The sequence below is a fragment of the Muscardinus avellanarius genome (assembly GCF_963383645.1).
Source record: "Muscardinus avellanarius genome assembly, chromosome: 14".
In the NCBI taxonomy this organism is placed as follows: Eukaryota; Metazoa; Chordata; class Mammalia; order Rodentia; family Gliridae; genus Muscardinus; species Muscardinus avellanarius.
This window is the reverse complement of record NC_137800.1, coordinates 40887523-40910313: the sequence shown is the minus strand read 5'-3', so window position 1 is coordinate 40910313 and position 22791 is coordinate 40887523. Positions and strand designations below refer to the sequence as shown.

Below are 22791 nucleotides of genomic sequence, written 5' to 3'. Positions count from 1 at the left end.
AATTTTGTTATGTGTTCTATCAAGCATCTGCCATTCATACTTTATTAAGCATTTGTGCATATATATCTCCCAAGTCATGGTATATATTCTATTCTGTTTTTCAGTTCAATGTATGTTCTTATCACCTATCGCTTCTTACACATAGGAATTCAACAAATATGAACACAATCTACATTTATTTGTTAAATATTTTGTATTTCTGCACTGAAAATACATTGATAAAAGTAAGAATGAAAAGTACACACATAGGCATTATCGTATAGGCATAGGTTTACAACTGTTATTTTTCAAATCATTTTAACCAAGATAAAGTGCAGAAATGAGAGCTCACCAGAGATAATTAAACAATATTTGGAATAAAATCATTTGGCCTAATTTTCATAACCACAGATTTCAAAGAATACCACCACCCATGCCAGGTGTACCACACAACCCCATTATCTGTTTCAGCTGTGTAGGGGCCCCTGTAGTAGACGCCATTCAGGTTTGCTGAGTGACACCTAGTGGAAGAGAAAAGGAAAACACAGCCATCAGACTGCAAAAATAAACTTCAGAAACTTTCTTTGTAGCCGATGACCAATTCTTTTAAACTATGACTTCTGTCATTTCTTAGACAAGAGAATATTTATAAGTTTCCAAAAGGTTAGACATTTTTACAAATAAATAAATTTTTTTTAAAACAGGCCATAGGAAATCTGAGAATTCAACCCAGGCCCTTTGTAATGTATTGGAAAACATTCATTTCAGGTCTTAATCACCTGTAAGCAACAACCAAAGCAAAGAAAAAAAATGACCTAGTAACCTCCAGCCTTCTGTCTTCCTGATCAGAATAGCATTAACCTCATTCTTAGCAAGCATGGCGAGTGAGTTAGTAGTGCAAGACAGGGTCAAGGAGCTCTATTGCGGCTTCCCTAGATTGCCTGCATGTTGAGGTTGATCAATCTGCTGCCCACATGTGGCTTTTGTAACACAAACTCAGTTCCTCCTCATTAAATAGCTAGTTTATGAACTTTTTTTTTTTTTTTTGGTACTGGGGTTCCTGGAAACCCTTCTACCTGCGGGCTACACTCCCAGAGCTATTTTTATACTTTTTAATTTGGAAACAGGGTCTCTTAAGACAGCGAGGCTGGCTTCAAACCTGCGCGATCCTCTTGTCTCTGCCTCCCAAGCGCAGGGATTACAAGCGTGCACCACCACACCCGGTGCTTATGAACTTTTTAAATCTCAAAGGTAAGCAAACAAAACCTAAACTATCACTTAAATTTTTCCCAGCCATCAGTAATCATTTGTCTGATCTACTGAGTTAATTTTTTACATTTATTGTACCAATTTAGATATGCTTGCTAGGCTGTCATAAACCTTTTAAATGTTTCTCTTCCTCCTTTGGAGTCTGTACATTTGTCCCTGGTATGTATAATTTACATGTAAGAGTATATAATTATTTTGTGTTGTTTTTGTGATACTAATTACTATATGTTTCTTTATCGCTATAACCAACGGAAAGATGTCAGGCATTAGGAGAAAAGGACATTCACAAGTAGTTCTAAAAAAAAATCTATGGAAAGAACCTAACTTATTAAATCAAAAAAAGCATGAGATTTTATCCATCAATGCAAAGTAACAGGCTTAGCTCACTTAATTTAGTAATTTGCTTTTATGAACCATCCTGTCTGTCCTCTTAATTTAAGTGGATGTGACTAATTGAAACCACATGTGGTAAATCTGTGAGTATCAGGAGTCTACTGTGTTTTTGTTTGTTAAGGTACTGGGTATTAAAACCAGAGACCTTCTACCTCTAAGCTATACCCTCAACTTTATTTTTACTTAATATATTTTTATTGGTGCATTGTAGTCTCACATCATAAAGTAGTTCAGAATGATAGGGACATCCATACATACCAACCCTTTTACTGAATTATTTGTCTTGAAACAGGGTCATGCTAGGTTGCTAAGGTTGGTCTTGAATCTGCAATTCTTCTAACTTTGCCAAGTACTGGAATTACAGGCACATACCACCACATCTGATATCTATTGTGTTTTTAAGACACCATGGAAGGCAATGTTAAAAAAGAAAACACTATGAGCCGGGCGTGGTGGCACACACTTGTAATCCCAGTGCTTGGGAGCCTGAGACCAGAGGTTGTACAGATTCAAAGCCAGCCTCAGCTACTTAGTGAGGCTCTCAGCAAATTTAGTGAGATCCTGTTTCCAAATAAAATATAAAATTGGTCTGAGAGTGTAGCTCAGAGGTAGATGCCCCCTGGGTTCATCCTCAGTAGCACACAAAAAAAGAAGAAAACGTTAAATTGAGAATAAATATTTTGGGCCTAATGTAGAGACATCTACTACATATACTTTTATATTGGGTCTATGATTTAAAGCCTATTAGGAAACGAACTCTGTGGCCAACCCCTTAGTGTTCTGAGACCAATCCTCCAGCATCCTTCAGTGCCTAGAGCAGCGTGGACTTCACACTAAGCTGTGGTGGTGAGCGCTCAGTGAGCTTCTTTGTCAGTAAGGCAGAAAAGACAGCAATGCCCAGCTATCGGTTTGTTATGTGAGAAATAATTATGAAGTGCCAACATTTCATGTAAATTAGAAGAAGCAGGAGCCAGGGAAAACAAAGTCCAAGAAGGAAAGAGAAAAATGAGGTTAAACTAAAGCAGTAGCACAAATGGTGAAAGGAGCACCAGACTTCTAGGACAATTTACTTGCTCTCCAGATTTTGTGAGTTTTCTTTGGTGTTTCCAACTACTGACTTTCCTTTTTTGTTTACTCCTGAACTCAGATCTCTAAATTAAGGTAACTCACTTATTTGCCCACATTGATATGTGTGTCAGTTGTCATTCAGGTGCAATACAAGTCAACCAGCTAGTTACAGCACACGCTTTAGATCTCATGGTAATACTATTGATGCTTGCAGACAACTTGGTGTATTATAGGTGTTAACACTAACTTAGAAGAATGAGGGGAAGAAAAAGGAGGAGGAGGGGAAAGTGACTATTACTATTATTAAACAGAAAAGCCACTGGGGAAAAGATTACCATCACCTCCGTTTGCAAAATAGAGAAAATAACTTTGTTTCTCTGTTTCTTCATATTGCTGCATAAACTCGGGTTCCCCAAACAAATGGCAAAATATGGACTCAAACTTTAAAAAGCAAAATCTAGAAAAACTATTTTTACAACTACTTGTTTTCACTTTGACAGGCCACACTCTTTTCAACTCTTTGTGTTTACGTTGAATCGTACCACTCTAAAATCAGCACATGATAACTTATGTTACAATGAAGACTTTCCATGATTTTAACGTGTGCCTTGTATGTCTCTACTCAAGAGGATAAAGGATTCTAAAATGCTTTAAAACTACTTATACTAAAGGAAAAGAGTCAAAGGTTGAATTGTGGGATTTAAATAGTCCTCAATTATATGGAAAATTTGACACTCCAGAAATCTCAAAGGTTCTATAATGGGAAGTTAAAACGTCCAGAAACTTGGACTCACCTTCTTCTAACTAGAAAACAAGGCTCTGAAGCTTGAGCGCTGTCTAACAAGTGCTCTGCGGCACATCTGCTTTAGATGTAGCAGGCCTATTGGGTCATTTTAAAGGAAGACACTGCACAGAAAAGTTTCCATTCCTCCCTTAAATTTGTGATTCCAATAAATGGAGCTGTCTAGAAATGATATCAGGTACAGATATTTGAAGAAATCAGGGATATTTGGCTCAGAGAAGAGAAAATGCTGAGGAATCCAGTAAATAGCTTCTCATTTAGTGCCTGAAGTTATGTTGAAAAGGAATTACAACTATCCTGTAGCTACTGAGAAAAACCCAGGAACGTATAAGAAGATCAGTGTTAGGTCCATAAAAGGCCCGCTGCAACTTAGTGAGATCTTGTTTCAAGATAAACATATGTAATAAGCCAGGCATGGTGGCACGTGCTTGTAAACTTAGTACTTGGGAGGTTAAGACAGGAGAATCTCAGGTTTGAGTCTACACTTTAAAGTGTAGTCTCCTGAAAAAAAAGCAACTTAGCCTTCAGCAACTTAGCAAGATCCTGTTTCAAAATAAAAAATTGAAAAGGGCTGGGTTCATTCCATCTCAGAGGTAGAATGTTCCTGGGTTCAATCACCAGTACAAAAAAAGGAGGAAGGAAGGAAGGAAGGAAGGAAGGAAGGAAGGAAGGAAGGAAGGAAGAGTAGGTTGCCGGTCAAGTAATGAAGTATTTAGTCCGAGGTTTCATGAATCTTGTAGCAAAAATTTCTGCATCGGGAGGGCTTGGATTTAATGAACTGATGAGAGTCATAGTGATTGAAAGCTAGTCCTATATAGAAAAAGCACAATGACAATGGCTGTCTGTATGATAGAGAAAGTGAAGCACTGGATGGTTATTAAGATACCACAAATACTTCTCATGTGTATATATATTTCTTATTTCTTCATGGCCATACGCCCTTCTTTTTATAACTCATCCCTCATACAGTTGGCAAACGATCTTTGTAGAAGTAGTCATTTGAATTATTTCTATGACACGTCTTTCAAACGTCACTAACGTACAGAGTGAACAAATCCTCCAGAATACTTCATTGCTGAAGAATCCTAATAAGGATTACTTAATAATGCTCATATTACAAATAAGATCAACATTACCTCATAGGTTATAATTAATAGCCACTAGTGAGATATCATCAACGCCATTACAACCATGTTTATAAAGCGTCAAACCTGTTAAACCACCAGCCAGACTGATCCTCCTTGGCACAGTTCCCTTTGTAGTTGTCATTATCTCTGTCCCACGTGCTGAACTTCATTCTTTGGTGACTAGCCCACCACTGCACCTCAGGATGAAAATTCCCTGTAAGGGAGTCTCCAGCTGTTCCAGAATATTCCCCAACATTCAAGGCATAGGAATTCTACAGGAAATGAAGCAAGTTGTACTCTCAGTGGTTATCATTTAAACATTTATCTAATAAAAAAATAGGCTCTATTTTATATTTTAGGTTTACTGACTTAAAAGTTACACTTTACATTTTCAGTATTAATTCACGGTATTACTTATTTGAAAATGTTAATACCTTTTCATCCCCAACTTTGAAATTTTCATATTGTGCATATCGGCTATTTTTTTCAAAATCTGTAAGGTCAATTTTTAAAGTGTAGTCTCCTGAAAAATAAGTAATTATAGTTTTTAAATATGTAACATAATATTAACTACTGAGGTTAAAAATGTAATTTATAGCTCTATTTTTATTTTTATCATTTCCTTTTGTCAAGAATAAATTTTCAAAGAAAATGACTATTGTATTTAGAATATAAACATTTTGTTGTTTTCTTTAATAAGGGACACAATAATAAACAGAAAATTTCTACTAAAGCAATCATATATTAAAAGCTAATACATTTCACTTGGTAAAGAACAACACAAAATAAGCCAGGCATGGTGGTGCATGCTTGTTATCTCAGAACTTGGGAGGCTGAGACTGGAAGATCTCAGGATCTCAGGTTTAAGGACAGCTTCAGCAATTTAGTGAAGCTCTCAGCAACCTAGTGAGACCCTGTTTCCAAATAAGAAATAAAATCTGTCTGGGAATGTAGCTCGAAGGTAGAATGCTTCTGGGTTCAATTCCCAGTACCACCAAAAAAAAGAACAGAAAATAAGTCATTTTCTAGTTTATACTTTAAGAACTCTAATAATGAAAGGATAAAAAGTTTTAAGAATGCTCATATTTGTTCCTTTTTAAAATTTCAATAAGAATCTTGATATTAAAAATAAAAAATTAGTAGTAGTAGTAGTAGTAGTAGTAGTAGAAGTAGTAGTAGTAGTGGTATTGGGGTTCCTTCTACCTCCAGGCTACACTCTCAAACTTATTCTTTATATTTTTATTTGGAAACAGGGTCTCTTAAGCCAGCGCAGCTGGCTTTGAACCTGCATGATCCTCCTGTCTCCGCCTCCCAAGCACGGGGATTATAAGCGTGTGCCACCACCACCCCCGGCTAAAGAATTATCATTAATGGCATCCTATCACCTCTAGCAGCCAGGCTACTATGTTTCATAATATAGTCATTATTGCTGTTGCACATGTATGAGCTTTGTTATTTTTCCTGGCAGTATAAAAGATTAGCCAACAAACACTTTAAAGACCATTTGAGGAAGAAATATGAATCCTGGTTGATATCTGAAAGCCTTTCTTTGAAATTAGCTCATAATATCAGGAGACAGTAATCATAAAAATCCACAGAGTAAGCTGGGCATGGTGGCACATACCTGTAATCCCAGTACTAAGGAGGTAAGACAGGAAGATCACAGGTTCATGGCCTCAGAAACTTAGCGGGGCCTTCCACAACTTAGTGAGACCCTGTTTCAAAATAAAAAATAAGGATCCAGGCATGGTGGTGCACGCTGGTAATCCCAGTAATTGGGAAGCTGAGACAGGAGGATCACAGGTTCAAGGCCAGTCCCAGAAACTTAGTGAAGCCCTCTGCAACTTGATGAGACCTTGTTTCAAAATAAAAAAATAAAATAGGACTAGGGGTATAGCTCAGAGGTAGAATGCCCCTAGGTTCAATCTCCAGGAAGGAAGAAAGAAAGGAAGGAAGAAAAGGAAGGAACAGGACATAGAGATGTAGCTCAGTGGTAGGATATGTACTTAGCATGCTCAAAGCTCTGGGTTCAACAAATAAGCAAATAAGTGAAAATGAAAGGTAGCAAAGTTCATTTGGGTAAAAATGTACGTGATAATAGTTTAAAATATTTAAGGCTATAAAATTTAGACTTTATACACTTAGAAGGCTCCAAGGGTGACTTCAGATTAATATTATTTTATCAATAAATATTAATGTACAAAAACATATCTGGCAAAGACTTTTAAATTAGGGTAACAAATATGATGAGAATGCAAACTATGTGTGAGAAAACAATCCCTTCCCAACCTTGTTCTAATTTCTTTCCCTCTTTTCCTAATTTTAAGCAGCCATATTTTGCAAAAGGGATTATGATCAATGGGTATTATTACCATCTGTATATCATAGTAGTTACTGAATTAGTTCCATTGCACCTGGTTTAGTGGAAAACATTTTAGTGTTGTCTCTACTGTATTTCAAGTGAGTTTGAGCGTAAACAAACCTTACCTTGTGTGGTCAATAGGTGAAGATTTTTATTACCCAGCCAATATTCACCATTTTTTTGTACAAAATTCCCAAAGCCATTTTCATAGTCATTCCAGCCTCTAAAATTTTTAAATGAACATTAATTTTAGCAAAGTCTAAATAGACATATTTAGTACCCAAGGTGTCTCCCTGCAACCCTAACCTCCAATATTTTCTTAGTTAATTCACTATCACTCTCAGGGGAGGGGTTGTTTTTATTTTTGGTTTTTGGTACTGGGGATTGAATGCAGGTCCTGACTGTACCACTGAGCCTCATCCCTGGGCAATTTTTATTTTGTATTTATTTTTTAATTTGGGGAGGAGTCCTGAGGATTGGACCCAGGGGCATTCTACCTCTGACCTGAACTCCTAGGTCTTTTTTTAATTTTGAGATGAAGTCTTGTTAAACTGCCTAGTCTGGCCTCAAACTTGTGATCAGGGCCTCACTCTCCTAGTAGCTCACTCTTAGTATTTTTACTTAGAATAAAATTCTGTCTAGTTAATAAATTTCATGTATGATTAAGAAGTTTTAATCTACAAATTGTACATTTGTTGAGCCAGGCGTGGTGGCACACGCCTATAATCTCAGAACTTGGGAAGATGAGACAGTAGGATCCCAGGTTTGACACCAGCCTCTGCAATTTAGCAAGAATCTTAACACCTAGCAAGACCCTGTTTAAAAAAAAAAAAAAAAAAAAAGGAACGCTGGGCGTGCTGGTGCACTAATCCTCAGCATTTGGAAGGCTAAGACGAGGATCCCGGTTCACGGACAACCTCAGCTACTTAGTGAGGACCTCCGCAACTCAATGAGACCCTGTTTCAAATAAAGAATAAAAAATAGGGATTAAAAAAAATAGGGCTGGGAGTGTAGATCAGAGGTAGAATGTCTCTAGGTTAAAAAAAAAAAAAGAAGATAATGAAGAAAACTCACATCTCTTACTCCAAATCACATCCTGTTGTAATTAGCATACCTGTTAAAGTTCTCGCTACCATCAGTTCGTCTCTGAATTACTGTCCATCCTCCTCCATCGGACATGTCACAATATACAGAGAGTTCTGCTGGGCTCTGGAGAGGTTTGATTTTGTAAAATCCACTGCGCTCATGTCCATCATTGAAAATCTCAGAACAATCTGTTTGCAAAACAAGATAATTAACATTAGTTATGTGTCTTTTTGTTTTCCCTTAAGGGAGCCTCTGAATAAGATTACTTAATACCAGTGGAGACAGATAAACAAGATGTAAATAACCATCTTATAAAATTGCATCTTGTTTATCTCCCAATGGATATTAGGAAAGTCTTATTTCCTTTCCTAGGATTTAATTATCATTTGACTCCTTGATATGATCCTGGCAGAAGGGGTGGGGAAGTAAAATAGGGATTGTTTTCTTATTGATGATTTTTGTAGAAAACAATTTTAAAAACAAATAATTTGTGCTTAGTTAATTATATTTAGGTGGAACTCACAGCTTTGTTAGACAACACAGTGGAATTTATTTCTCCCATGAAGCTAAAAATAAAAGCAGAAATATCACCAAACCAGTCATTTAATACGTGTTATCTTAATTTAGAGCCCTATAATCATCTGAATATCTGGAAATTAATCCAAACAATAATCTTGTTAGGTTCTTATAAGCTTTCAGTCTAATCAGATTTGTTATTATATCACTGACATTTCTAATTCCTTACACATTTATAATTTTTTTTTTTTTTTTTTTTTGCAGTACTGGGGGCATTCCACCTCTGAGATATACCCTCAGGCCTATTTTTTATTCTTTATTTTGAAACAGGGTCTCACTGAGTTTCAAAGGCCTCACTAAGTAGCTGAGGCTCTCGGAGAATTGCGCTCCTCCTGTCTCAGCCTCTCCAATGTTGGGATTATATCATGCACCACCACACCCAGCTCATTTGTACATGTTTTAGCTAAAAACTTTAAGCTCCTATGACTCCTTTCATCCTTACGGTTTGTTTGTTTGTTTGTTTGTTTGTTGCCATCGTATTCCTTTCTGCCAGTGCAGTAAAATAGCTGCCAATTTGTCATCAAAAAGTACTATTTGGCCGGGCGTGGTGGCTCACGCTTATACTCCTCGCGCTTGTGAGGCGGAGACAGGAGGATCGCGCAGGTTCGAAGCCAGCGCGCTGGCTTAGGAGATCCTGTTTCCAAATAAAAATATAAAATGGGTCTGGGAGTGTAACCCAGAGGTAGAAGGGCTTCCAGGAACCCCAGTACCACACACACACACAAAAGTACTATTTGTTTAAGTGACTTGAGGGTGGAACAAAATAATAAATAATATCAGATCTCACTGAGGCTGATCTGTGCAGACTTGGAGAATATGGCTAAGTATTGTTTTATCCAAGTTGTTGCTAGGCCTGGTGGCGAACACTTGTAACCCATTGCTTGGGAGGCTGAGACAGGAGTCTCATAAGGTTCAAAGCCAGCCTCGGGTACTTAGTGAGGCTCTCAGCAACTTAGTGAGGCCCTATTTCCAAATAAAGTATAAAATAGGTCTGAGAGTATAGCCCAGACAGTCTCAAGAATAACCAGCCATGGCTTTTTTTTTTGGGGGGGGGGGGTGGCACTGGGGTTCCTGGAAACCCTTCTACTTCCGGGCTACACTCCCAGACCTATTTTTTTATATTTTTATGTGGAAACAGGGTCTCTTAAGCCAGCGAAGTTGGCTATGAACCTGCATGATCCTCCTGACTCCGCCTCCCAATCTCGGGGATTACACACGTTCGTTCGCCACCACGCCCAGCTCAGCCATGACTTTTGAATGAAAATACTTAACATCTCTTTCATATTTTACTCTTAACATTTTATTTCCTTTATTAAAAGTTATTTTACTGCCGGGCGTGACCCTGTTTCCAAATAAAAATATAAAATAGGTCTGAAAGTGTAGCCCGGAGGTAAAAGGGCTTCCAGGAACCCCAGTACCACCAAAAAAAAAAAAAAAAAAAAAAATAGATTGTGTATTTCTTATAAAGCTCTCACAGGCTGAGACCAATCAGAATATTGAGTGTTGAGATGTTCATCTTTGTGTTGATTTAGGCTTTATTCATATGTTTATTTTCAAGATTAAAAAGTACAAGTGTTCCTCATGCATGTTGGATTATGAAGGGATCCTATTTTGGTAATTACACAAGAAAAAAATCAATGGAAAAATGATGGCATAAAGTTAGCCCAATGTTATCAAAAAGCTTTAATCTGTGGTTAAGTACATTGTTCGACACTTTCATTTAAGTAAGCACATTTTAACCAAGTTTGGAAAGGAACACTCTTGTTTACATTTAACCTCCTACTAAAGATCAGACTAAAACAGACTCACAAGTTTCAAGCTATTTTCCAGGCAAATATGGAAATGATTAACTACAATATTTGCCTTTGGAAAACTTTATGAATATGGAGGTTTCTGCCAACATTTTCTATTTGCTTTTATTTTATGCCAACTTTGAGTTTGTTTTTAAACATTTATTCTTTTCATTAAAAAAAAAAACACCAAAACACAATATAAGATCCAGAGGAAAGCTTTGAATGGAAAAAAAAACTAAACAGAAAAAATACAAACAACAAATAAATCAAATAAATACACATCAAAAATAATAATCGCCAGTAGCTCAACCACTGTGAATAGTAAGAAAAAAGCCAAGGCGCCTACCTGAGGAAATGTGTCAAACTGTGATAACAGAAAGTTAGAGCAATGTAGAGTTTAAAATATGAGCCAGGCATGGTGGCATACGCTTGTAATCCCAGTATTTGGGAGGCTGAGAGAGGAGGATAACGGTTCGTGGACAGCCTCAGCTATTTAGTGAGGCCCTTTGCAACTCAGTGAGACTCTGTTTCAAAATAAAGAATAAAAAATAGGCCTGGGGGATGTAGCTCGGAGGTGGAATGCCCCTGGGTTCCATCCCCAGTACCGCAAAAAATAAAATATGAACTAGATAATGAAATCTGTGATTTGCAAAATACTTTGACCCACTCAGTCTTCTGGAGAATAGCTAGGGGCAGAGCAAGGTTAGAGAGCTCTGTGTTTCTGGGAGTTTTAAAGAAATAAGGATTCTTAGAGGCTTACATAATCCCAGAATGAAGCCTGGGCTTCCAGCCCTCTGTTTTGACAAATACCACATCGAACTGGGTGATGTGAATACTTTCTCTGATCATGCAGACAGCAAGCCATGTTGGAAAGCTGAATGTTTAAGCTTCATAAAGTAACAGACCCACTTGCCAAAATGGGCTTTTTCCTGTTGTCTTTGAATGGTGGCTGTGGCTCAGAGCTGGAAACCAAATGCAGACACCTATATCCTTCGCTCAAAAAATGGGCTCCTGCAGAAGGGGCCACGGTGGAGCAAGTATTCTCCTTAGACAAACACATTTGATGCCAGATTATTGCAATTGTCACCAATGAATGTGAATTTGGTACTATAAGCTTTTAATTCATAATCCAATGGCACCCGAATGCTTAAAAAACGATACAGCTTAATTATATGCTGCATAAAAATCATGTGATTTGTGCATTGTTTGAGCAAATTGCTATGTTGTATTGTAATTAGGTGTTTTTTTACCATGCCATAAATTAGAATTCAGCAAATAACTAATTTAGTAATAATATAGTAACTTGTAAATAAGAACAAAAAAATTTATATTTCTACAAATCATACATATAGTTTTCTTTTTATTTAAAGGACTCCAAAAACATACTTTGATGTGAGAAGTATCATAAATTTTATGCAATAATACATAGTACATATGTTATGCTCCATTACAATTTTATTGAAATTTATGTATTCTATATTTTATTAGGCTCTCTAGTACTATTTGCTTATAGACTGAAAAATAAACTACAATTATACTGTATCTATATTTCAGATTTTTTCCCGTTCTCTTTTTTCATACTTGCACCATATAAGAAGAAAATCAAATGTGAGTCTACTGACTTTGGGGTTTTATTTTAACTGTTATATCCAGAAACGTCATCTAGAATGTCTATCATCTAGCTTGTCATTATAATACACACATACTCTCACACCTGGCATAGTGGTTGTTGTGGTCCTTTTCTTATGACTTGTCTACCTAATTCTTTTTTATTTTTATATTTATTTATTTATTTATTTATTTATTTATTTATTTATTTGCGGGTCTGGGGATGGAACCCAGGGGCATTTGACCTCCGAGCTACACCCCCTGCCCTATTTTTTATTCTTTATTTTGAAACCGGGTCTCACTGAGTTGCAGATGGCCTCACTAAGTAGCTGAAGCTCTCCGCCAACCGCCATCCTCCAGGTCTCAGCCTCCCGAATGCTGGGATTACAAGTGTGCACCACCATGCCCGGCGTCATCTACCTAATTCTTATTGGTACATTCAATTTCTCTCTGATCTTGGCACTTGAAATTCCCAGTCACTGATTTCTTGCCCCCCCCCCCCCCCGTCACCTCTTGTGACTACAGAGTTCGTTCCCCAGCAAACTACAGAGTGCTGGGGAACAAACTACACATAGATTAATTAATTAAATAAGTATAAAAATAAATCAGTTGCTCTCCAGCACTCTCAGCACAGGGCCTGGAGTTTTAGCTCCTAAGCTTTTGTCTTCCCATGATTAAGTGCATGGTCCCAGTGACAAGCAAAATAATTGCCTGCCTCCTGCCATTATCTGATCCTAGAGTCTGTATCAATAACCTATACAGATGGTGTTGAATAGACACCCTGACTTGAGCTGGGTTTGGAGTTTGGGATGATGGAACTTAACTTGCAGCCATCAGTTTTGTGCTTACCTCTGGAATCACATATTGGTATGCTCATCCCCCGAATGACCAACCTGTTGTTTTCCTTTCTAGTTGTTATTCAAATAAATGTCTGGTCTGACACCAGGATTCTCTTTGAAGTGTTTGCCTGTACTTTCTTTCACGTGATCTTTTCCACCAATTAATTTATTTTTATATTTATTTAATTAATTAGTTTATGTGTAGTGCTAGGTGTTGAACTCATGGCACCCTACATCTGAGCTACAGCCCCAGCTTTTTTTATTTGTTATATTGAAACAGGGCCTCGTTAAGTTGCTGAGGCTGTCCTTGAACCTTCAATCCTCCTGTCTCAGCCTCCCAAGTACTGGGATGACAGGAGAATACCACTGTGTCTGACATCCACCAATTAATTTTTTAAAGTATGAATTAAGCATGTGTTGAATGTTTATTATATGCCAGTTATCATGTTAGGTGCTGAAGATGCAAGAAACTAGACAGTTTAGCAGAGGCGACAGACAGTTAAACCTTCAGTGATAACATTCCATGGTAAGTGCAAAGATACAAAAGCAAAGGTGCTTTGAGAGTGCACAGACACGGCACCTCATCCAGGCTTCAGGGTCAGGAAGATTTTCCTGGATGGAATGAGGGATAAACGAGGTTCTGAAGGATGAATAATAGGAGTCAGCTCAGGGTAAAGGGATAAAAGAGAAAAGGTGTTCCATGCAGAGTTAAGGGCTTATGCAAAGTTCCAAAGTTTCAGGAAGGAAGGATGTTATTGAAAAATTGATATAAACTTAGTGTACCTGAAATATAACATGCAAAAAGAAAAGCACAGTAACAGATAATGTCCAAATATATTTATTTCTCCTGTCCCACTGAAATGTCGTATTTTTTTTTCCCATTATCTCCTCAATTCCTCACACCCCAGTCTCCGGGAACCACCATTCTATTCTTTGTCTCTATGAGTTCAACTTCTGTAAATTCCACAAAAAGTGAAATCATGCAGCACATGCCTTTGTGTGTCTGGCTTATTTCACTTAACGTAAAGTCCTCCAGGTTCACACATGTTGTCCATGTGGCAGGATTTCCCTTTTTGTAAGGCTAAGTAGTATTCCACTGAGTCTATATATCACGTTTTCTTTATCCATTGACACTTAGGTTGATATCTTGGCTCTGTGAGTAGTGCTGTAATGGTATCTGCAGCCCAGATATCTCTTCCATATACTGATCTGGTTTCCTTTGGATCCCTGGACGTGGGATTGCTGGATCATATTCTGCTGCATACTTCTGATCCTATACACTGCTGCCTCCACAAAGCCACTGCGTCTCTGTGCCAGGGCAGCCCTCTCCACCATGCCTTTAGCTCGTTATTGCTCCCTCTGGAGGTCCTATGACCTGGAGGAGGTATCACAGTTCAAGGTCATGTGGGAGGATGTGTCAAATGAAAATGGCAAAGACTTTATATGTATCATCCCCAAGGTGCTTCTAATGAGTAGCTGTGGCTGAGAATCTGTCTTCCAAGAACATCTTTTTTTTTCTTTCCAGATGGAACCCAGGGTCATTCTACCTCCAAGCGATACCGCCAACCTCATTTTGTATTCTTTATTTTGAAACAGGGTCTTACTGAGTTGCAGAAGGCCTCACTACGTAGCTGAGGCTGGCCATGAACCCGGATCCTCCTGTCTCAGCCTCCCAAATGCTGGGATTACAAGCGTGCACCCCCATGCCCAGCTCCAAGAACATCTATTGATTCTGCTCCCTGCTAAATTGCTGCCCTGCCCCTTCTTTTATTGTCTTGCCTAATCTTCACTGTAGTTCTCCTAAGAGAACCTATTCCAATTCCTGCTACTTTGTCCTTGGGACTGCTTGAGACAATCCCTTTGTGTCCCCAGGCCTGTTCTCTCAATAGCTGTCTCTGGTTCCTCCTTTTTCCGTGTTCCAAAGCAACAGGCCACTCTCGCCTTATACCCATCTTTAGTACTGCAGGCCAATGGCTCTAGCCTCCTTCTGATCTAGAAAGGGTTTCCGGGGACGCATTTGAACTCCAAGGATTAGGAGTAAAGAATTAAGATGCTATTCAACAAAGGGTCAGGAGCTCAGGGCAAGGAGTCTGAGAAGAGAGAGATTAGGATCTTGGTAAATAGAGAAAAGGCAGCATTTTACTGAAACATAAGTTATTTGGTTCTTACAAGCTTTATATCCTATGCTGGTGAGTATATTTAGAAATGTAAAATAAGTATGTTTTTAGTCCTATAAGCTTGGCATCTCTTTGTTATCTACAATCTTTCAGTTGTAGTCAGATATATTTTCCAATTTACATTTGCTTGTTATTCCTATCTCTATTTACCTCAATTTCATTCATAAATATGAAAGTTTATAATATTTTAAGCCACTAACAGTTAATAGGAGTAAAGTACATTAATTATCCGAGATCTTACACAGTGTCCATTTAATTGACCGAGATAGACTCATAAGCAGAGAAATTATTATTAATACTATTATTACTATTTGCAGTGCTGGGATTGAACTCAGGGCCTTGGGCATGCTATGAAAATATCTACCACGAGCCACACCCTCAGTCCATAATGAGAGAAATTCTAATACATCATAGTAGTGCTGAAAAGAACATGACCAAAGTGCTCTAGGTACCATTCTCTTTGTTCCTGACAACCAGTTTGTTTCCTCTTAAAGAAGCCTTTTACTTTTCTGTAGGAAGTAAAATGTATAGTTTTCTTCTTTCATGTCAATTTTGAAAAACATACTTTAACATATTGGGGTACAGAGTATCAGAAAAATGCATGGACACAACTCTTATAGCCCTCCCCACCATGTCTCACCACCACCACCACCCTAACCCTGCAAGTCTTTGAGATTGGATTTGGCAATTTCGTAAATGTTTTTGGCATTATTTCTACTATACATTTATGACTTAGTACCCCCTCCCCTCCCTAATCACCCTTAGTCATTCCCCTGGTATCTCTCCTCATCTATCTGATGCTGTTCTTATTTCAAAAAAATCTCTCTAGCTTCCACATATAAGAAAGAACATATATCTACTCATTCTTTGGGACTAGGTGTACACAATATAATAGTCTTGAGTTCTATCTAAATGGATAGTATTCTATAGAGAATAATGATATTGCATTGATGTGTGTGATGTGCTGACCATTTAAGAACATTCCTTTTTAGGGGGAAATATTAACCTAATTAAAAGGGAAATTACCAAACCATAAAATCATATACACGCTTTTAAAACTATTCTTTTATTTTCCTATTTAATAAGTGTGGTTGATTTTTTTTCCTGTCCTTTCACTCTATTAATTTATTTGCCACATCCATATCTTGGCTCTGTGAATAGATTTCAGAAGGGAAAACCGGGAGCAGTGGTATGTGCCTGAAATTTCAGCTACTCAGGTGGCTGAGGCAGGAGGATCCCTTGAGCCCAGCAGTTCAGACCATCCTGTTTTCTCCATCCCAAAATCCAACAAATGAACAATAGAAGGAAAAACTGTATAAATATAAGGAGGAAATATACACAAAACCAAAACTCAAATATAAAAGTTCAGAATTATAACTTGCCACTTAAGTACTAATATTTAAAAATGATTATCTTGATTTCTTATTCAACTATAGAAATTCTAGGTGTCAAGCATTCATATTAAGTATCCCTTGCACAGATAAAGACAAAAGGGTAAAATATAATAAAAAAGATTTAAAATTTATATGTTTTGTGTTGCTTGTTACTTGAATAGAAAAAAATTACTCAAAAGACTTGAGAAAAATCAGTTCTGACCTGCATACTGCCTTTTGCCTCCGAGGTCAATGACACTACTCTCTTCTCCTTTATCGAGGAACTGGACTTCCTTCTCACGCAAAAGCTGCTCAATCATGACTTGCTGCCGTTTGACCCGGGTCTCCAGCAGGCGCACCTGGGCCCTGAGCCGCGCCTGCTCCTGGGAACAGCTCTCGAGAGCCTGCAAAGCAACGTGCACTTCATTTTCGTGGAAAATAAGTGCTAGTAATAAATTAGATAAATAAATGATTCTGTTTTCTAATTCCCATTTCAGAAATGGGAGTTCCCATTCCAACCAGAAAGTGGTTTGAAAAGTCATAATACTAGCTAGGTGTGGTGGCACAGGCTTGTAATCCCAGCAAGTGGGAGGCTGAGACAGGAGGATCACGGGTCGCAGACAGCCTCAGCTACTTAGTGGGGCCCTTCGCAACTCAGTGAGACCCTGTTTCAAAATAAAGAATATAAAAAATAAGGCTGGTGATGTAGTTTGGAGGTCAAATGCCCCTGGGTTCCATCCCCAATACTGCAAAAGAAAAGAAGAAAAAAAAAAAAGAAAAGAAAAGAAAAGAAAGGAAAGGAAAGGAAAAGAAAAGAAAAAGAAAGAAAGGTCATAATACTATCTGCTTTTCAAAGGAGGGGTTATGGCTTATGCTAAAGCTCCTAAACTGGAGAATGAAATAGTGTAATCAGAATGTCTATGCTAACTGATTTATAGTTTTTGTCTCATTCAATCCTTGTAACAATTCCTTGGTGGCAATGGGCTCAATCCTGATGAGAAGATATCCTCATGAATGCCCAGAAGGTAAGAGGAATCTGGACTTTCCAGTTAAGAACCATGCTCTCCATCTCTGCATGACTCTGTCTATACAGTAAAGGGACTTACAGAAGTTAATTGTAGCATTAATATGTTACTCCCCAAAGTAAATGAAGTTTTTAAATGACCTTTTTGTATGAAATTTTAAAACATAATTTCATACTTATAATCTGAGGTCAAATGACCACCTTTGTAAGGGATGCTAATTTAGACTTTCATATATCTCACTCACTTATCTGTTGCTGGAAATTCTACTAGAGACACTTTAACTTTTTGTTTACTCTTTTGTTGTTGTTTTTGTTCTGGGGATTGAACTCAGAGGAGTCCTACCTCCGAGCTACACTCCCTGCCCCATTTTATTATTATTATTATTATTATTATTATTGTTATTATTTGTGGTACTGGGGATGGAACTCTTTCTACCTCTGGGCTACACTCCCAGACCTATTTTATATTTTATTTGGAAACAGGGTCTCTTAAGCCAGCAAGGCTGACTTTAAACCAGCGCAATCCTCCTGTCTCCGCCTACCAAGCGTGGGAATTATAAGTGTGCACCACCAAGCCCGGCTTATTTTTTGTTTTTAAAACAGGGTCTCGCTATGTTTCTGATGCTGTCCTCAAACCTGAAATCATCCTGTCTCCACCTCCCAAGTACTGGGATTACAGGCTGAGCCACCACACCTGGCTTGTTTACGTAAATTATTTTCTCTCTACTACTTCAAAAAGGGATGAAAGGAGCCTGGATTAGTTCATTGATATCGTTTATCTTTTCTGAAAAGGCAGATATCCTACAGCGTTGCATGTAAAATAGTCTGTTAGCTCCTTTCTAATGTGGTGTCTGACGCAGTGGCAATATTTAAGTACAAGCAAGTTTGGTAGGAGACTGCTGAAGGAGAGGCACAGGTCTCCTAGGGAGAGCCACTAAGGTTTAGACTCTGCGGTAAAGTGAGTACTGGATTCTGGGAGGCCCCTTCCAGGTACTGAAAAGGGCTCAAGTTTTTGCCATTTTCCCATTTTCCCTTGACATCTCTATTTGCAGCTCATGCCATGATCTCCTCTGATAAGAAAAAAATATTTGCTTCTGATAAACTATGATTTTAGTGTGCAATAGCCTTATACACAGACGGTTTCCAAAAACAGTCATCCAACGATAGTCACATAGATTTCCTGATTTTTTATTTGCATGATTTACTCTTCCCATTGCTCTGTGCAAGCTTGTATTCATTCCAATAAACATGAGGACCTCCTGTGTCCAGGCTCCACTAGGAGCCAAAATAGGACAATTTTTTTTGCAATACTGGGGATGGAACCCAGAGGTATTCTACCTCCAAGCTACATCACCAGCCCTATTTATTTTTGTGTGTGTGTGTGTGGTACTGGAGTGGAACCCAGGGGCTTTTCTACCTCTGGGCTATATTCCCAGACCTATTTTATATTTTATTTGGAAACAGGGTTTCATTAAGTTGCTGAGAGCCTCACTAAGTAGCTGAGGCTGGCTTCGAACCTGTGCGATCCGCCTGTCTCAGCCTCCCAAGCACTGGGATTACAAGCGTGCGCCACCACACCCAGCTCAGCCCTATTTTTTATTCTTTATTTTGAAACAGATTCTCACTGAGTTGCAAAGGGCCTCACGAAGTAGCTGAGGCTGGCCTCGAACCTGGATCTTCCTGTCTCAGCCTCCCACATGCTGGGATTACAAGCGTGTACCACCACTTCCAGCTTCAAAACAGGACAATTAGATAGCTTCCTGTGGATATAGAGGTACACTGCCTTCCTAAGAAGGAAATAAATTCAGACTATATACTTCAGGAGGACAGAAATTCAGCCTTAAAACTGAAAGTCATGAAGCATCTGAGAAGCGGTGATAACAGCCCCTCCCTACATTGCTCTAGGTCTCGTTGTTCAAGGACTTTCCTATTTGCTCTTAGTACCTTCTCCATTTCACTCTTTGATTTCTCTTCTCTGATAGTTATTTGCTTGGTCCCTCTGATTCATACAGTCTAAAAATTAATAACAAAATTAATAACATTTTAAGGCGACAAAATCCTGTGTTGCTTTATAATAGTGAGAAATTATGATATTGTTAAATATAGTGCATTACACAATTTAAATAAATATTGAAGGGATTAAAGCCAAGTATATACTTTTTTTGGTACTGGGGATTGAACCCAGAAGGATTCTACATCAAAGATAAATAACCAGCCCCATTATTATTTTTTTTTAACAATCTCAGTGGTTGCTGACAGTCCTGCTACATTGTTGAGGCTATCCTCTAAACTACAACCCTCCTGTCTCAGCTTCCCTAATACTAGGATTATAGTTGTATCCACCCATGTCCTGTTCAAGTATGTCAAATCCTTATGAGACTCTATGTTTGGGTTAGTAAGCTTTTTTAAAACAGGAGTTTTTTTTTTCCAAAAACTTTGAGCAAATGAGTATTTTGTCTTTTGTGACCCATGAGTGGAGGAGAACACAAGTTGACTGTAATTACTTTTAAATATTCGGAGTAGTCTACACTAATAGTACTAAGTACCAGAAAGAGGCAAGGCCAATTCTGATTACAACAGCCAGTTTTAAATTCCTAATATTATGTAAACAAAAAATAACTCAGTGCATTAAAAATATTTTACTTATTTATAACTGGGTGTGGTGGCACATGCTTGTAATCCCAGTATTTGGGAGGCTGAGACAGGAGGATCACAGGTTCGGGGCCAACCTCAGCTACTTAGTGAGATCCTCCACAACTTAATGAGACACTATTTCAAATTAAAAAGAATAAAAAATAGGGTTGTGATGGAGATTGATGGAGATTGAGCCTGTATTGATTGCTAATAAGAGCAGTATTAGTTGCTAATAAAAACAAGTTTTCATACTTAGGCAAAACAATAAAATCCTTTTCTCTGTCTCCAAGCTATCAGGCAAGGGCTGCAGCCAGGATTGACCTTGGTCAGCTAAAAGTTAGCTGTTAGCCCAGCTGGACACTGTATGTGAAAACACAAACACCTACACTTAGAAAAAGAATTATATAGATTCTCACAATAGTTTAGACTAAAGTTAAAAGATAAAAAAGCTATATTAGCCCAATATTAATTACTACTTACACAAAATGATTATAGCCCCAAACCACTATACTTTAAAACACTATATTCCTGTGTCTTTTTTTCTTTATTATAAAACAAGTTTTCAACACAAAAAGTAACTTCTAGCAGACAGAGACGGGAAAAGTGGAGAACTCACCAAGGACTCAGGTAGACAATATATACTTTAAACTTCAAAGCGGCCATATATCATGTAGCCCCTGACCTTACTAACCAATTAGCACATTTAGATCAGTGACCTAACAGAATACACTTACACAGCAGAGATAACTGGCAGGCCTGCACCTGCATTTAGGGAAATAAGATTATTGGCTAGACTATATGGGAAAGGGAAGATAATGAATTCTTATAAAAAATGTATGCATTCAGAGACTCTAGTGTCTTACTTTCAAGGCACTCTGCTGTGTCCCTCTGCAGAGTGCTATGATTGTTCTGTCCCTTCTTTCTACCTTTGTAATAATAAAACTTTGCTTAAGCTTGCAGCAGTACAATTCTGGGTATTTTTTCTAAATTAGCTAAGAACAAGAATCCATGTTACATTTTAAACCATTACAGGCTGGGGTGACACTTGTACTAGTATTGGGAAGAGGTTTTAAAATGTATTAATGTATCAGTATTGGAAAAGATTTCCAATTTTAAAAATATATCTTTTATACTAAGAAAGCCAGGGCTAGCAGAAAAGAGGGACTTGTAATTTACATTTCTAAAGAAAAGGAAAGAAAGCTGGAGCCAGAGATGGGAGGAAATCCCAGATCCTGGAGAAACAATTTCATACATCTTGGGGGATGGAACAAAAGGTGTTCGGAGACAGGGCTGCTCCCCCTTCCGGGGCAAATCCACCTGGAGACAGCAGAGCCAGGGCTAGAGATAGGGAGCTAGCATATCTACAGATCAAAGGACCTGCCATGGACTTGGGCGGGATAAAAACACTTAGTAAACTGGAGTTCGGTGGTATTTTTCATTCGAATTGTCCCCCCCCCCCCGTGCCCCTCTCCGGCACAGGGCTGTAACTATCTCTATATTTCTCTCTTTTAATAAACTTCTTTAAATCTTCAGCAACTGTCCAAGCTGTGCATATTTATTCTTAGCTTAGGACAAGAATCCAGAGTCTTTTTCTGTTTTTGGTCATTTTGGGTTTTGTTATGGGTTGGGGATAAGTGTGTCTGAGACCTTAGCAGGGGTTCCCAGGAAACAGTTTCCCCAAACCATATTCTCCCAATCCGTAACAACACTCAGAAGTAGAATGCCCCTGGGTTCAATCCCCAGTATCACACACAAAAAAATTACTTATTTATTGTGAATACTGCTTTTGGGGTGTGTGTGTGTGTGTGTGTGTGTGTGTGTGTGTGTGTGTGTGTTTTACTGGGGTTTGAACCCAGGAGCATTCCACCTCTAAGCTACACCCCCAGTCCTATTTTTTATTCTTTTATTTTGAAAAAAGGTCTCACTAAGTTGCAGAGAGCTCCACTAAGTAGCTGATGCTGGCTGATCCTCCTGTCTTAGCCTCCTGACTCCTGGGATTACACGCTTGCACCACAACACCCAGCTTGAATACTGCTTTATAATTCAGAAATATTTTTAACACTTGATAAGTACTACTTATGTGTCAAATACTTCCACAAAACTTTTTAATTTCCTCATCCCTAGAGAACTTTTTTCAGTGACAAAAAAATAAAAAGGAAATCCGAGTCAACGCACTCATTATAGATACAATTAATAGTATTCACAGTAAGCTTACCCAGCTTTTCCCATCCATTATCAGAGGGATGACAACAAAGATGAAACTGAGTGTCTTCATCATTTTCCTCATTGAAAGAACTGAAAGAACAAAAAGAATTTGGTTAACTTACCAACTTCACATTTTTCCTGATACTGGACTTGCATTCAGACGCATGGAGCTCCATGAGCTTGGATTCAGTTCCAGGTCATGTTGAGTTGCTAATCACGGAGGAAAGTCTCCAGGACTTTCCCAGCCTCTGCTGCACAAAATTAGGCATGGTGTATCCCTAAGTAGAGTAGAACCTGACCAATGACACAACTAGAGAAGAAACTCTACCTTTTGGAAGGACCTTAATGTGCTGCTTGGATTACAGTATGGGAAAAGGCACCAGCTCAGTAAACAAAAAGACCTGAAGCCATATTTTGACTGAGCTACTTTCTTGTTGTGGTGAGCATAGACAACTTGCTAATGTGCTCCTAATTTG

At 38.2% G+C, this 22791-nt stretch overlaps 1 protein-coding gene across 1 annotated transcript; it reads right to left on the bottom strand.

Moving 5' to 3' along the window:
* Positions 1-340: 340 nt before the first annotated feature.
* On the bottom strand, positions 341-22491 carry FGL1 (fibrinogen like 1; the record flags this gene model as incomplete). Its single annotated transcript, XM_080710241.1, has 8 exons — positions 341-500; positions 4723-4910; positions 5073-5161; positions 7126-7223; positions 8115-8274; positions 16676-16897; positions 20845-20872; positions 22438-22491. 8 exons carry the CDS (start codon positions 22489-22491, stop codon positions 341-343), a joined length of 999 nt encoding a protein of 332 aa, XP_080566367.1.
* Positions 22492-22791: the final 300 nt, after the last annotated feature.